At 38.1% G+C, this 11,709-nt stretch overlaps 2 protein-coding genes across 2 annotated transcripts; one reads left to right on the top strand and one right to left on the bottom strand.

Moving 5' to 3' along the window:
* LOC109223859 (late embryogenesis abundant protein Dc3-like) lies at positions 2,911 to 3,921 on the bottom strand. Its single transcript, XM_019388313.1, has 2 exons — positions 3,768 to 3,921; positions 2,911 to 3,580 (listed from the first exon to the last, which is right to left on the bottom strand). The coding sequence occupies exons 1-2, from the start codon at positions 3,819 to 3,821 to the stop codon at positions 3,134 to 3,136; spliced, it is 501 nt and encodes a 166-aa protein (XP_019243858.1). The 5' UTR covers positions 3,822 to 3,921; the 3' UTR covers positions 2,911 to 3,133.
* On the top strand, positions 5,167 to 6,164 carry LOC109224678. Its single transcript, XM_019389210.1, has 3 exons — positions 5,167 to 5,311; positions 5,429 to 5,503; positions 5,585 to 6,164. The coding sequence occupies exons 1-3, from the start codon at positions 5,255 to 5,257 to the stop codon at positions 5,909 to 5,911; spliced, it is 459 nt and encodes a 152-aa protein (XP_019244755.1). The 5' UTR covers positions 5,167 to 5,254; the 3' UTR covers positions 5,912 to 6,164.

The following is an 11,709-nucleotide window of genomic DNA, read 5'->3' as shown; positions in this document are numbered from 1 at the left end:
TTTTTTTAATAAAGAAAAATCATTAGCTCACGCACCTAATGTGCGTGTAAATCACTTATTTTGTCCACCTCAGCCATATCAATGCCACATAAGCTCGGTCAACGGTCAGAAGGGTTTAAAAGTCTTGTTTTGATTAAGTTGAAGTGTCTAGAAGAAACTTTATGGAGTGTAGGGACCGGGATGACAAACCGGAATAAGTACAAGTGTCTCCCAGGCTATTCTGCCTTCTTCAAACTTTTTCTGTTGATGGCTAGCTCGTACACGCAAATATTGGGCACGGGGTTATGGTCTTGTTACTTTATGTTTCGGAGTCAATTGGTCCCTCGATCAAGTCATAAAATCTTGCTCCAATCTGACCTAGCTGGTGAGCGATCGCCCATTGTCAAAGGATCGTTTCGCTGGAATGCTTCGAAAGACTAAACCAAGACAAGTGAGCTAATGATGTCTCCTTCATTCATTATTATATTATGTCTTTCTTTCTGAAGGGCTTGCGGTTTATTACACCAAATAACCTCAGCTCTATTTATTGGTCTGAGCAAGATACGACTTATTTAAACTGAATATTTAAAATGAACAATTCATAAAAAGAAATCCACAGGCTTGGCCAGCTTTTTTCAAACTTGACGGTCAAGTTCCTGAAAACAGAAGCGACGAAGCAAGGAGCTTAGCCTCTACGAGATGAACTCAATAGAGAAGAGGGGAGGAGCAGTAGGGCTTTCAAGCGGGTAGTGAGTCCTAAGTCAGAGGGGTTTTATCCCTTCGATGAATTTCGGCTATGACCAATGCCCCACTAGCTAAATAGGGCTCCGTAACTTCTGGAATTGAAAATGGCCCCCGCCGGCTATCTTTGATTGTCTTGGTCGAAAAATTGGGGTCGTTGCGCCTAAAGTCTTATGGCCGAAGGTCTCCGGTGCGTCCTCTCCCCGGTCGTCGCTCTGCTGCGTCTGTCCCGCCCTCTAGGATTCCAACAACATAACTGCTTCCACAACTACGAAAAGCAAATTTCTATATCCCTTTTTCAGCCTGACATTACAAAGGTAGACCTTTTTGTACAACTTGCATCCTTCCCCTTTTCGTTTAAAGCTACAAGCATCCTTTGTAGATCTTCCAAGGAAGACTCCCGATCTTTTTTCCGTCCACAAAAGAATTTCTCTCGAATGACTTTTGTCAATTCCCATTCACCGTTCCCCCGACTTACGGCCTTTACGCTACTACTATTGTGATGTGAGCGGTTCAACTTGGTTGAATCTTTCTCAATCATCCTGGCCGGAACGTTTCCACAAATTGAGATTTGGCCGTAGAAGGATCGAATTGTATTCGAAGAGAAGAGGGATACAAAAAAGTGGCAGCCCGGTATTCCTTATTATTGATAGCAGAGGAAAGAGAACTCCGCCAAATAGTGCAGCTCGATCAGTATAAGAATAAAGCCAGGAGGTTGGCAGGAAAGGTGACTTTCTTTTCCTTTTCGACTTCTTCCTCTATAATTTCCTGTAAAGTGGAAGGGTAGGCCTTTGGCACCAGAAAGGTGAGGATCGAAATTCGGAGAGTGAAGAGAGGAAGGAACCCTCTTTTTAAGTCCTACGTATTGCTCTTTTCGCTTTTCGACAGGAGATGATACATTTCTAGATATTCGTTGACTGTGCCTTTTTGTTCTACTTTTTTTAATTCACCAATTAAGTTGAACGTACAATTATCTCCTTCAACAAATCTTCTACAGATTTCTTCACAGAAATCCTTCCAGGAAATAGTTCCATGGCTCACCTGATATGAAAAAAACCAAGCCTCAGCTTTGCCCACCAAGTGAAGCACTGCAGCCTCCAATTTTTGTTGAGGATCCAGCACCTGGTTGTATTGGAAATATCGCTCACATCTTCGCAGCCATGAACAAGGATCAGATCCAACTCCATCAAAATAAGGGAATTCGATTTGTGACCGGATTGTCCCCTCCCATGAGAAGACTCTACTGAATCACCGTACCTATTCCGAGCTCCAAAGTTATCCAGTTGCAATCCTTCTCGTGGAGCACTTCCTAGAATTCCTCATGAGTGGGAAGAAGCTTCTCAATTAACAGATTCAGTTTGCTGCTCAAATCCTCAAATTTCTGATTCGTCGAGGCCATGTGTTGCTGCAGTTGATTCTCCACTCTTTTAATATTTTCTTCAGTAGATTTCGATCTAGTCGCTATAATTGTCATTGTTTTAGGGCCAAGAAAGAGCTCTGATATCAATTGTAATGAATCTCAACATTGAATGTAATGGTAAAATGTAAATGAGAATGAATGACGGAAGTCAATAGGAAAATTTATTAGCTCAACTAATGTATTTACAATATTCTGAATGAGTAAACTGCAAGCTATTACAAAGGTCTTCAATGGAGCCCTGCAAAAAAAAAAAAAGGAATTGGGGTTAGAAGATAGAGAGAGGAGAGAGGATCGAGAAAGAAGAAAAATAAAAAGAGAGAATTAGTTGAATACCAGTAATTGTCTAACTCATTCTGTTGAAAATCAGTTATTAGTAATAGTCTCTAGAATATTCTAGACTCCTAGAATAATTTAGATTGTTCTAGAATAATCTAGATTGAAAACAAAACGAATTTCTATATTATAGTTATAATAATAGTAATGGTTTCAAAATAGATAAATGATATCAAAAATCGATAGATTTAAACTACTCGTTCGACGAATTGATAGTGGTCCAATAGATCTCCACCCTTAAGATCTTAGTAGGACTTGTAATCTAAGCCAGACGCCCTGGTGCTCTCTTATTCTTTCATCTTTAACCCTATTCATTTCATTTCCTTTTCTTCTTCAGGTGACAACCTTAGGTTACGTCCCCATTTACTACAGGGGAAAAAATCTAAAACTTCCGGAAGATGATAAATTAAGAAAAGCAAATTGAAGGGATATCAAGATGTCTCAACTCTGAAATTCCTCGGCATCGATTATATTTACCACATCACATGGATTACATTTTTAGTAGCTTGATGTCGAGGTCACACTTCAGACTACAAAAGTTAAAACCTTTTTATTATTACATAAACCTTTACCTCCTCAAAGGGAGGCAAATTTCAAAGCAAAAAACAAGCTAAACACAAAGAGTACATAAATCTCTCAAGAAAGAAAGAGATCCCAAATCTAAAGTTCTCTGCTTTTGGTAGCAGTAGGATCTTCATCAGTTTCGGCCATGCCAAAGGTATGCTTCACAGCATCAGCAGCACCCTGAGCCATGCTCTTCACTTGTTCTCCTGTCTTCTGGAGGATTCCCCCAGTTTTCTCTTGCCCAGCTTGTGCAGTTTCTTTAGCAGACTCCATCATTTCTGAAGCCTTCTCTTTTGTAGCCTGAGCAGCTCCGCTGGCCTTCTCTTTGGTTGCCTGAGCTGTTCCGCTGGCCTTCTCCTTGGTTGCCTGAGCTGCTCCGCGAGCCTTCTCGTCGGTTGCGTGAGCTGCATCTGCAGCCTTATATTTGGCGGTGCCTGTCTTATCGTGAGCCGTTCCTTTTGCTGAATGCGCCGTCTCAGAAGTCTTGTCCTTTGCTGCTTGCGCCTTGTCTTTCATGCTTTCCATTGTTTGACCAACCTTCTCCTGCACCCAAAACAAAAAAGTTAAAAACCACAGAAAACTTCATAATTTGTCCGAAATCTGTAACTACACCTAGAAAAAATGACATGGCTATAAAATGGTTGTTTAAGCTCTTTTGAATCAAATATATAGAGCTTAATTACCACTCTGGGAAAGTAACGATATATATAGAAACTAAAGGGAGAGATACCTGAGTTCGGCCCTTGGTTTCACCAGCTCTGTAGCTCTGGTCGTGGGAAGCCATTGTTGCAGTTACAAAAGTAAATTGATATGGATGTAAGTGCACAAAAGTAGAAAGTAGAAAGAAATAGAAAGGTCAATGAGTAATGTTTGAAGTGAGATTGGAGCAATGGTTCTGCATGGTTTTTAAAGACTACGTAGTTTGTACATTGTTGACACGTATCCTGTTAACTGACGCGTGTAGAGGAACGTGTCAAGGTTTAGTTAGCTTCGGTTCATTCCATAAGGTTCATTACCGATTACGAAAATGATTACAGAAAACTTCCTGCCTGTTATTCCATGCTATTATTAGAAGGTTGACCTCCTACTACATTTGGTAATTGCTCAAAAAGTAGGAGTTGAAAGTTAAAATTATTTACTATTCCTATATTTTTGAACTTGTTAAATTAATTTACTACAAATGATTTGTTTTTATTAACGTAAGTACGTTTTAATGCTTTTGTAGGTTTTTATAAATTTATTTTTAGTTTGATGACCCTATCTTCTTTTTTAAACATAAGAGATTTATTTTTACATATAAGAAATCTTGCTTTTACACATAAAAGATATAGAAAGATTTTTTTTTTAATTTCAACATTTTAAATTGCTATGAAGGTCCATTTCCTCATAAAATCTTTGTATACGTAGTACTATATTTGAATTAATACTAGTAACATTGACCTTCTTTAGTGGGAAATTATGTCAGCTTCTTAACATCTGTAGTTTCGCACTGACTTTACAAATTTGCAGGAAAAGAAGAAGTTGATTTTTGTTCCAACTTATAAGTGTAAGACTTATGTTATGAAAAAACCTTTTTCATTTTCCCCCCAACTTTTTGGAAAATTCTAATGACGTTAACTTTTATTTCGAAATTGTAAAAGGACAAAAAAATTCAATTAAACTGAAATACGAAGAGAATTTTGATATACAGTCGATGTAACAATGTAACAATGGACCAACGGCCAATGTGAATATTGTTGTAAACGAAAATGAAATTGAACTTATTTTACTGTGAGTCAACAAGTTTGTGCTTCCCTGTGACTCTGCACAGAGTGTTGTAAATGAGAATTACCAAGAAAACAAAAACCACAAAGAGAAGAAAGGACAAAGAAGCTAAGAGAAATTCTTGGCTTGTTGGTCTTTATAAGTCACCGAAGCATTTGGTCAGTAACTATATTTCTCATTATAACTCTCCCCAAAATAAACGGCTGAATAATTCGTTTGACATATTCTTGTCCGAACAAAACCATACGCTACGCTAGGAAAGATCAAGAGTTGTTGCATTGTGCCATGTGTTAGAATATGCATTCATTGAGGTAACCAATTGTGCATTTTTGAAGCTTATAAATTCACCAATACAACCATTTCAAAATCCATTCCATATTTTGCATTTTGATCTACAATTACTAGTGTGCTACTTCTAAACATAAACAAGTTAAGTACCAAAACCAATTAACCATGGCAAGCCAAGGACGTGACAACCTTCACAGCATCCAAATCCCCGGCCAAGCTCAGGTTTCATTACACTCTTCCTTTAAATTCTTAACCCTCCTTTACCTATATGAAGCTCTGCTTTTTCTATATACTAATACTAATACTACTAACATTCTTTTTTTTTTTAACCAATTGTAGATGAGAAGGGAAGACATGGTGAATCAACCATCTGACATCCATAACCAAAGCCAAGCAACCAACTTGCTTCAAGAGGTAATTGACATTTCTGAATTTTTAAGAGATTAAGATGGAAGTTGAAAGAATAATTAAGTTGTGATGTTATAAATGTTTAAGACGGGGACACAAGTGAAGAACATAGCACACGGAGCAGCAGATATGGCTCAAGGAGCAGCAGGAAGTGCAGTGAACATGGCTCGAGGAGCTGCAACTGGTGCAGCAAACCTTGCGACAGGTGCAGCTGGTGCAGTCAAGAACACTCTAGGAATAAATCCTGATTCCCACAACACCACTGACACTGCTACTGGTGGCAACTATTTCAATCATCCAGGCACCATCAACTACAATGATGCAAATACTAACACCACTGTTCCAGGCGATACTAATTACCCTGGCAGCTTGAACTATCCCAACAACTCAATCAATCCTAGTACCGGCATTTAAACTGTCATTCGAGAATTCTTGTCATAGTTTTGATTATTGGGATTCGTAATTTTTCTTCCCTGTTTTGTTTGCTTCTGTTTTTTATTCTTTTTTAGGGGAGATTGCAGACTGGAGGACGTGTCCCTCTAATCTCAATCTTCCATTCTTTTCCTGGTATAAAATAAGCTTCAATAGATGTTTTTTCTCAGAGACTACATTGTCAAGTTGAAAGATGTTGATTGACCTGCGGATTTTATTTAACCTTGTTAATTTATTTGATTAAAGATGTACCCATCTGCAACGTTATTTGTTCTCATTTTGCACCCTTGCTATATTTCCTCCACCCCCGACAACAACCACAACATTAACTATATTAGTACAACTCAATCACAAGTTAATTGGGAACAAACTTGGAGGGTTTTGACAAAATAATACTCCCTCCGTTCTACTTAAATTGATTTCTTGGTTTTTTCCACACATATTAAGGAATCTACCTTTATTATTAATTAATACTGAAATTGACTGTATTAACCTTAATTAGTTCATTGAAAATATAACAAACTCCTAGACTCTTTACTCCAAGGATAACTTTGGAAAAAAGAAGTTAATTCCTTCTTGATATCTGAAAAAATCAAATATTGTCAGAGGCGGAGCCACAGTGTTGGTTACTGCTTCGACCGAACTCAATAACTTTGGTTCAAATCATGTATTTGTCTTAAAATTTTAATGAAGTATGTACAAATTATTAATTTAGAACCCAGTAACTTAAAGGGATTAGGATACAGAACCCATAAGTTTGAAATCTTGACTCTGCCTCTGAATATTACGGAAAAAAGGTTAAAATATCAATTAAAATGGATAGGAGGGAGTAGAAATTAAAGTAACAACACAATGATGATGTATGAATTTGCAAATTCACCTATTAGGAAATTTTGATGATAATATGGTAACTGCGGATTCAAAAGCAAGATGACATTTTTAATATAGTATAAATAAGGCTAAACAGAAGTTACACTTATGATAGTTCTGATATTAAATACTAGGCGGAATACATATACGGCTCCTTTAACTTGACCAATTTTCATCTGGCTACCTGAACTAAGGCTTGTACCTATTAAATACATTAATAACACAATTATGTGTCAATCTAACTTTGCGCGCTCAGTCATTTTAAAAATACATGCGCGTGAAGTAAAACACGTCCTGCGTGTCAAAACAAACCAACCAACAAATGCCAACTATTTTTTTTACCACGTTAGAATTACTCCTAATCTAAAGGCATAATGTAAATTAACCGTTCCCAAAATTCATTTCATTCATCTCGACCAGTTAAAAAAACCCTAAACTTGTTTCTTCTCTCTTCCACTCACGTTCGATTACCCTTTCTTATTTGATTTATTCTTCAATTTTCGTCCAATTACAGTGTTTGGTTTAGGGTTATCCTTTGATTTCGTGCTATTTATATTTTTCATCTATTCTATTTCCGATTCGAAGTCAAATTAGGGTTGTCAGAAGTTGATTAAGGTTGTTGATGGAGAAACTCAAATGGAGGTTCTTAGATGGTGGATTATCTATGCTCGTGGAGAAGAGACAAGATACATAAGTTCTCTTTTGTCGTCTTTTGTTTGCTTTAGGGTATTCTTGAGATTCGGTCGCAAATTTAGGATTGTATTGGAAGTCTTCATTGCATGTAACTTTATGTGTCTTTTTGTTAGCTATGTCATTACTTTATCTGATGTCGGAATTTATAGACACTAAATTCCACCATGTGGGGGGGGGGGGGGGTCATTTACCGCTGATCATGTACCAAATTATATCGGGGAGATGGAAACTGTGGTATTTTCTATTAATAAAGACCTCTTTCAGTTATTTAGCTTTATTCTTATGCTAAAGACTTAGGGTATGCCTTTGTGAGTGGTTTTATCACGTTTGACCTTAACGAGTTTCAGAGTTCAAGGTCCTTGAAAACTAGACCATCAACTCTTAAAGATTCTGAATGACTTAAANCATAAGTTTGAAATCTTGACTCTGCCTCTGAATATTACGGAAAAAAGGTTAAAATATCAATTAAAATGGATAGGAGGGAGTAGAAATTAAAGTAACAACACAATGATGATGTATGAATTTGCAAATTCACCTATTAGGAAATTTTGATGCTTGAATATCAATCCTCACTTCTTCATTCGTATTTTTATCAACCACATTTTCAACTACCAAAGGAACTTCATCTTCTTGCAACTCAACTTCATCACCCAAAACTTGCTTTTGTATGGAGGCATTCACATCACCGTCTTGTCCACTCCTAGTAGTTACCGCCATAACATGATTATTGCCACCCTTTGGGTTAGCTACCGTATCACTCGGTAGAGCCCCCTTAGGGAGAGTGTTCAAGGACTGTGAGATTTGGCCTAGCTGAACCTCAAAATTTCTAATTGAAGTGTTGTGAGAAGCCAATTGCGCATCGGAGTCAGCATTCTTTTTCATCATCTATTCAAACATCATTTCAATTCTCCCCATTTCATTATTGGATGAACTAGGACCCTGGGATGGAGAAGGCGGTGGGTTACTCGGTTGTTGGTACATTGGGGGCCTTTGAAAGCCTTGCCCCTGATTTCCTTGGTTATTGTTCCATCCACCCTGGTTGTTGTTGTTTCCACCCCAATTGTTGTTGTTGCCCCAGTTTCCTTGATTGTTCCGATTGTTGTTTTGATTTCCCCAATTGTTGTTCCCTTGTTTTTGATTGTTCCAATTATTGTTGCCTTGCTGTTGGTTACCCCAATTCCCCTTGGATCTCCATTGTTGCTGTTGGTTAGAAGAATTGCCTCTTTGGCCTTGATAATTATTCACATATTGTACCTCTTCATTCTGCCCATCATAACCATCATGTTGGAATCCATCACAATCATTGTCAAATTGATCCAAACTCCCTTGGTTCTGTTGACCTCTTTGTCTTCTATTGTTCACAAGCATGTTGACACCCTCCATGGCATTTACTTGGCGAGGATTCTGAACTTGTTGCAACTGTGCCTTTGCTAATTGGTTCATTGTTGTTGTAAGTTCTGCTATAGCCTATCCATGGTCATGTAGTTCTTTGTGCAAATGAGTGACCGTGGGGTCACCCTGTGGCACATTGGCCCTACTTTGCCACACGGAGGATATGTCAGCCATCTCGTCAAGAATTGCACAAGCTTCATCATAAGGCAGCTTCATGAAATTACCCCCAGCCAATTGATTCACTATGCATTGATTCGTTGTATTGATGCCCCGATAGAAGGTCTGTTGTANATTTACCGCTGATCATGTACCAAATTATATCGGGGAGATGGAAACTGTGGTATTTTCTATTAATAAAGACCTCTTTCAGTTATTTAGCTTTATTCTTATGCTAAAGACTTAGGGTATGCCTTTGTGAGTGGTTTTTATCACGTTGACCTTAACAGTTCAGAGTTCAAGGCCTTGAAAACAGACCATCAACTCTTAAAGATTCTGAATGACTTAAAATCAGGAGACAATTTGGACTGATACATTAAGCATATTATAGATGAAGCTCTAGTTGCTGAGCCTGAAGTTGTGGGCTTTGTTACTAGGCCTGAAGTTGTGGGTTTACTTGTTGGGCCTGAATCCTCGACTGGTAGGTCATTAAACGTGTCTGGACCTGAACTTGGGTATGAGGCTACTGGTATAGAAGACCTAGTAGATGTGGTAATAGATGAAAGGGGGAAAAAGGAAGGGGTACAAGAGCAACAGTCAGTTGGTGTTGATAATTTATCAGATCTGGACTGGAATGATTCTAAGATTGAAAGTAGTGACTCTGATTTAGATGGACTTACCGAAGAAGATGACAGTAATGCTGATGATGAATTGAGGGCTATTAGGTATGAAAAGAGAACTAAGAAGGTTGCCAAGGTTGCCAATACTAATGATGTGCAGAAAAGAAAGAAAGTTGCAGTGCCTGATGAAATCATTTTAGGGGAAGATGGTATAGATAGAGGGTTTGAGGACATCGGAAGGAACAAGGCTACCAGGTATGTTGGTAAACTAGCTGGGGATGAGGATTATTGATAGTTCAGATGTTGGTAGTGATGATAATAAAGATGAGTTAGATCGTGCTGCTGAACCTCGATTGATTTACCTAGGAGAAAGAAAAGTTACAAGGTGAGGTATGATCCAGATTGTGTATTAGATATATTTTAGCTTAGTATGGTGTTTGAAAATGCTAATGAATTTAGAGAGGCTGTAGCTAAATATGCAGTTGAGTACAAAGTTCAGTTAAAATTGAGACCTAATGATAGTAAGAGAGTTAGAGTGGAGTGCAAGTGCAAGAGATGCAAATGGTTATTGTATACTAGTTTTGACAAAAATACATGGACTTTATGGTAAAGACTTACTACCCTATCCATAAATGTCCAAAATATATTAAAAATAAAATGTGCACTTCCAAGTTTATTGCTAACAAGTTTAAGGACAGAATCACATCTCAACCTGGAGTTACAATTATGGAAATTCAAGATTTGGTCGGAGACAAATTGGGCTTATATGTTGGTAGATCAGTATGTTACAGGGCTAAAATAAGAGTGATAAGGCAGTTTATGGATGATTGGAAGATAGAGTTTTCAAGACTTTGTGATTATGCTGACATGATAAAGCAAACAAATCCTAGGAGTTCATGTTGGATTAGAACCTGACATTCAAGTGGAAAAATGATACAAAAAGCACTACTTTCTTAGGGCCTATCCATATGTTATTCAACCAATACCAAACTTAGAAATATGGCCTGCTACCAATAATCCCACCATTGATCCTTTAGAGCCTGAAGTAATGCCAGGAAGACCCAAGAGGTGTAGAAGAAAAGCTAAGGCTGAACCTAAAAAGAAATATGGCAAGTGGTCAAGGAAAGGAGTAAAAATGACATGTTCAAGGTGCCAATAATAGGAACTCAACAAAGCTCACTGTACTGCAACTGTAAGTTAATACAATACTTAAATGTCTTGCATGCCATTAATAAGTTATACTTACCAAAATAATTCCTTGCAGGTTGGATTAGGGCATCCAAGCCAACAAGCACAAACCAGCCAACAGTCACAGTCCAACCAACAAGCACAGTCCAACTATCAGGCTTCAAATGTTGTCTCTACATTTATCTATTCTGACACCTCAAGAGTAAGAAAATATTCTGAGAATGCACCTACAGGCAGAGGCAGGGGGAAGAGGCAATGAAAGTGTTGGCATTGTACCAAGCAGAGGCAGAGGAAGGGGAAGGGAAATAACCAAACTAGGAGTTGGCACTGCACCTGCAGGAGGTAGAGGTAGGGGAAGGGGACGAGGAAGAGGAACTGGACAAAAGAGAGGTGAAGATGGAGGAATTGAACCATGTATTCCATTGTGGGCTACAAGTTCAGAAACATTAAATGCTGGAGGGAAGAGACCAAGAATTACTGGCTATGATGTGAGGAACTGGACAAAAAAGAGGAAATGATTTTGAAGATGGAGGAATGAGACCATGTATTCCATTGTGGCTTCAAGTTCAGAAACATTAAATGTTGGAGGGAAGAGACCAAGAATTACTGGCTATGATGTGTTTGTAGATCCTACAACATCTCGAACAGTCCTAAATGTAAGTTAACAAGCACTCTTTTTTTCATTAAAATTATGGCAACCCAAATGCATGTGACTAATGTGTCATGATATTGGGACATTCCAGCCTGGTACAACTTTTGAAAGACTTAGGTGAAAATGCTGTGAAGAGTGCAGTTGGGATTAATATCGACATTGATTTCCAACCACATGACCTGAAATGGAGGGGTAGAAAAGCAATCACA

Source organism: Nicotiana attenuata, chromosome 3 (assembly GCF_001879085.1).
Source record: "Nicotiana attenuata strain UT chromosome 3, NIATTr2, whole genome shotgun sequence".
Lineage (NCBI taxonomy): Eukaryota > Viridiplantae > Streptophyta > Magnoliopsida > Solanales > Solanaceae > Nicotiana > Nicotiana attenuata.
Note: the sequence above shows the minus strand (reverse complement) of the source record. Positions and strands in the feature narration are given on the sequence as shown.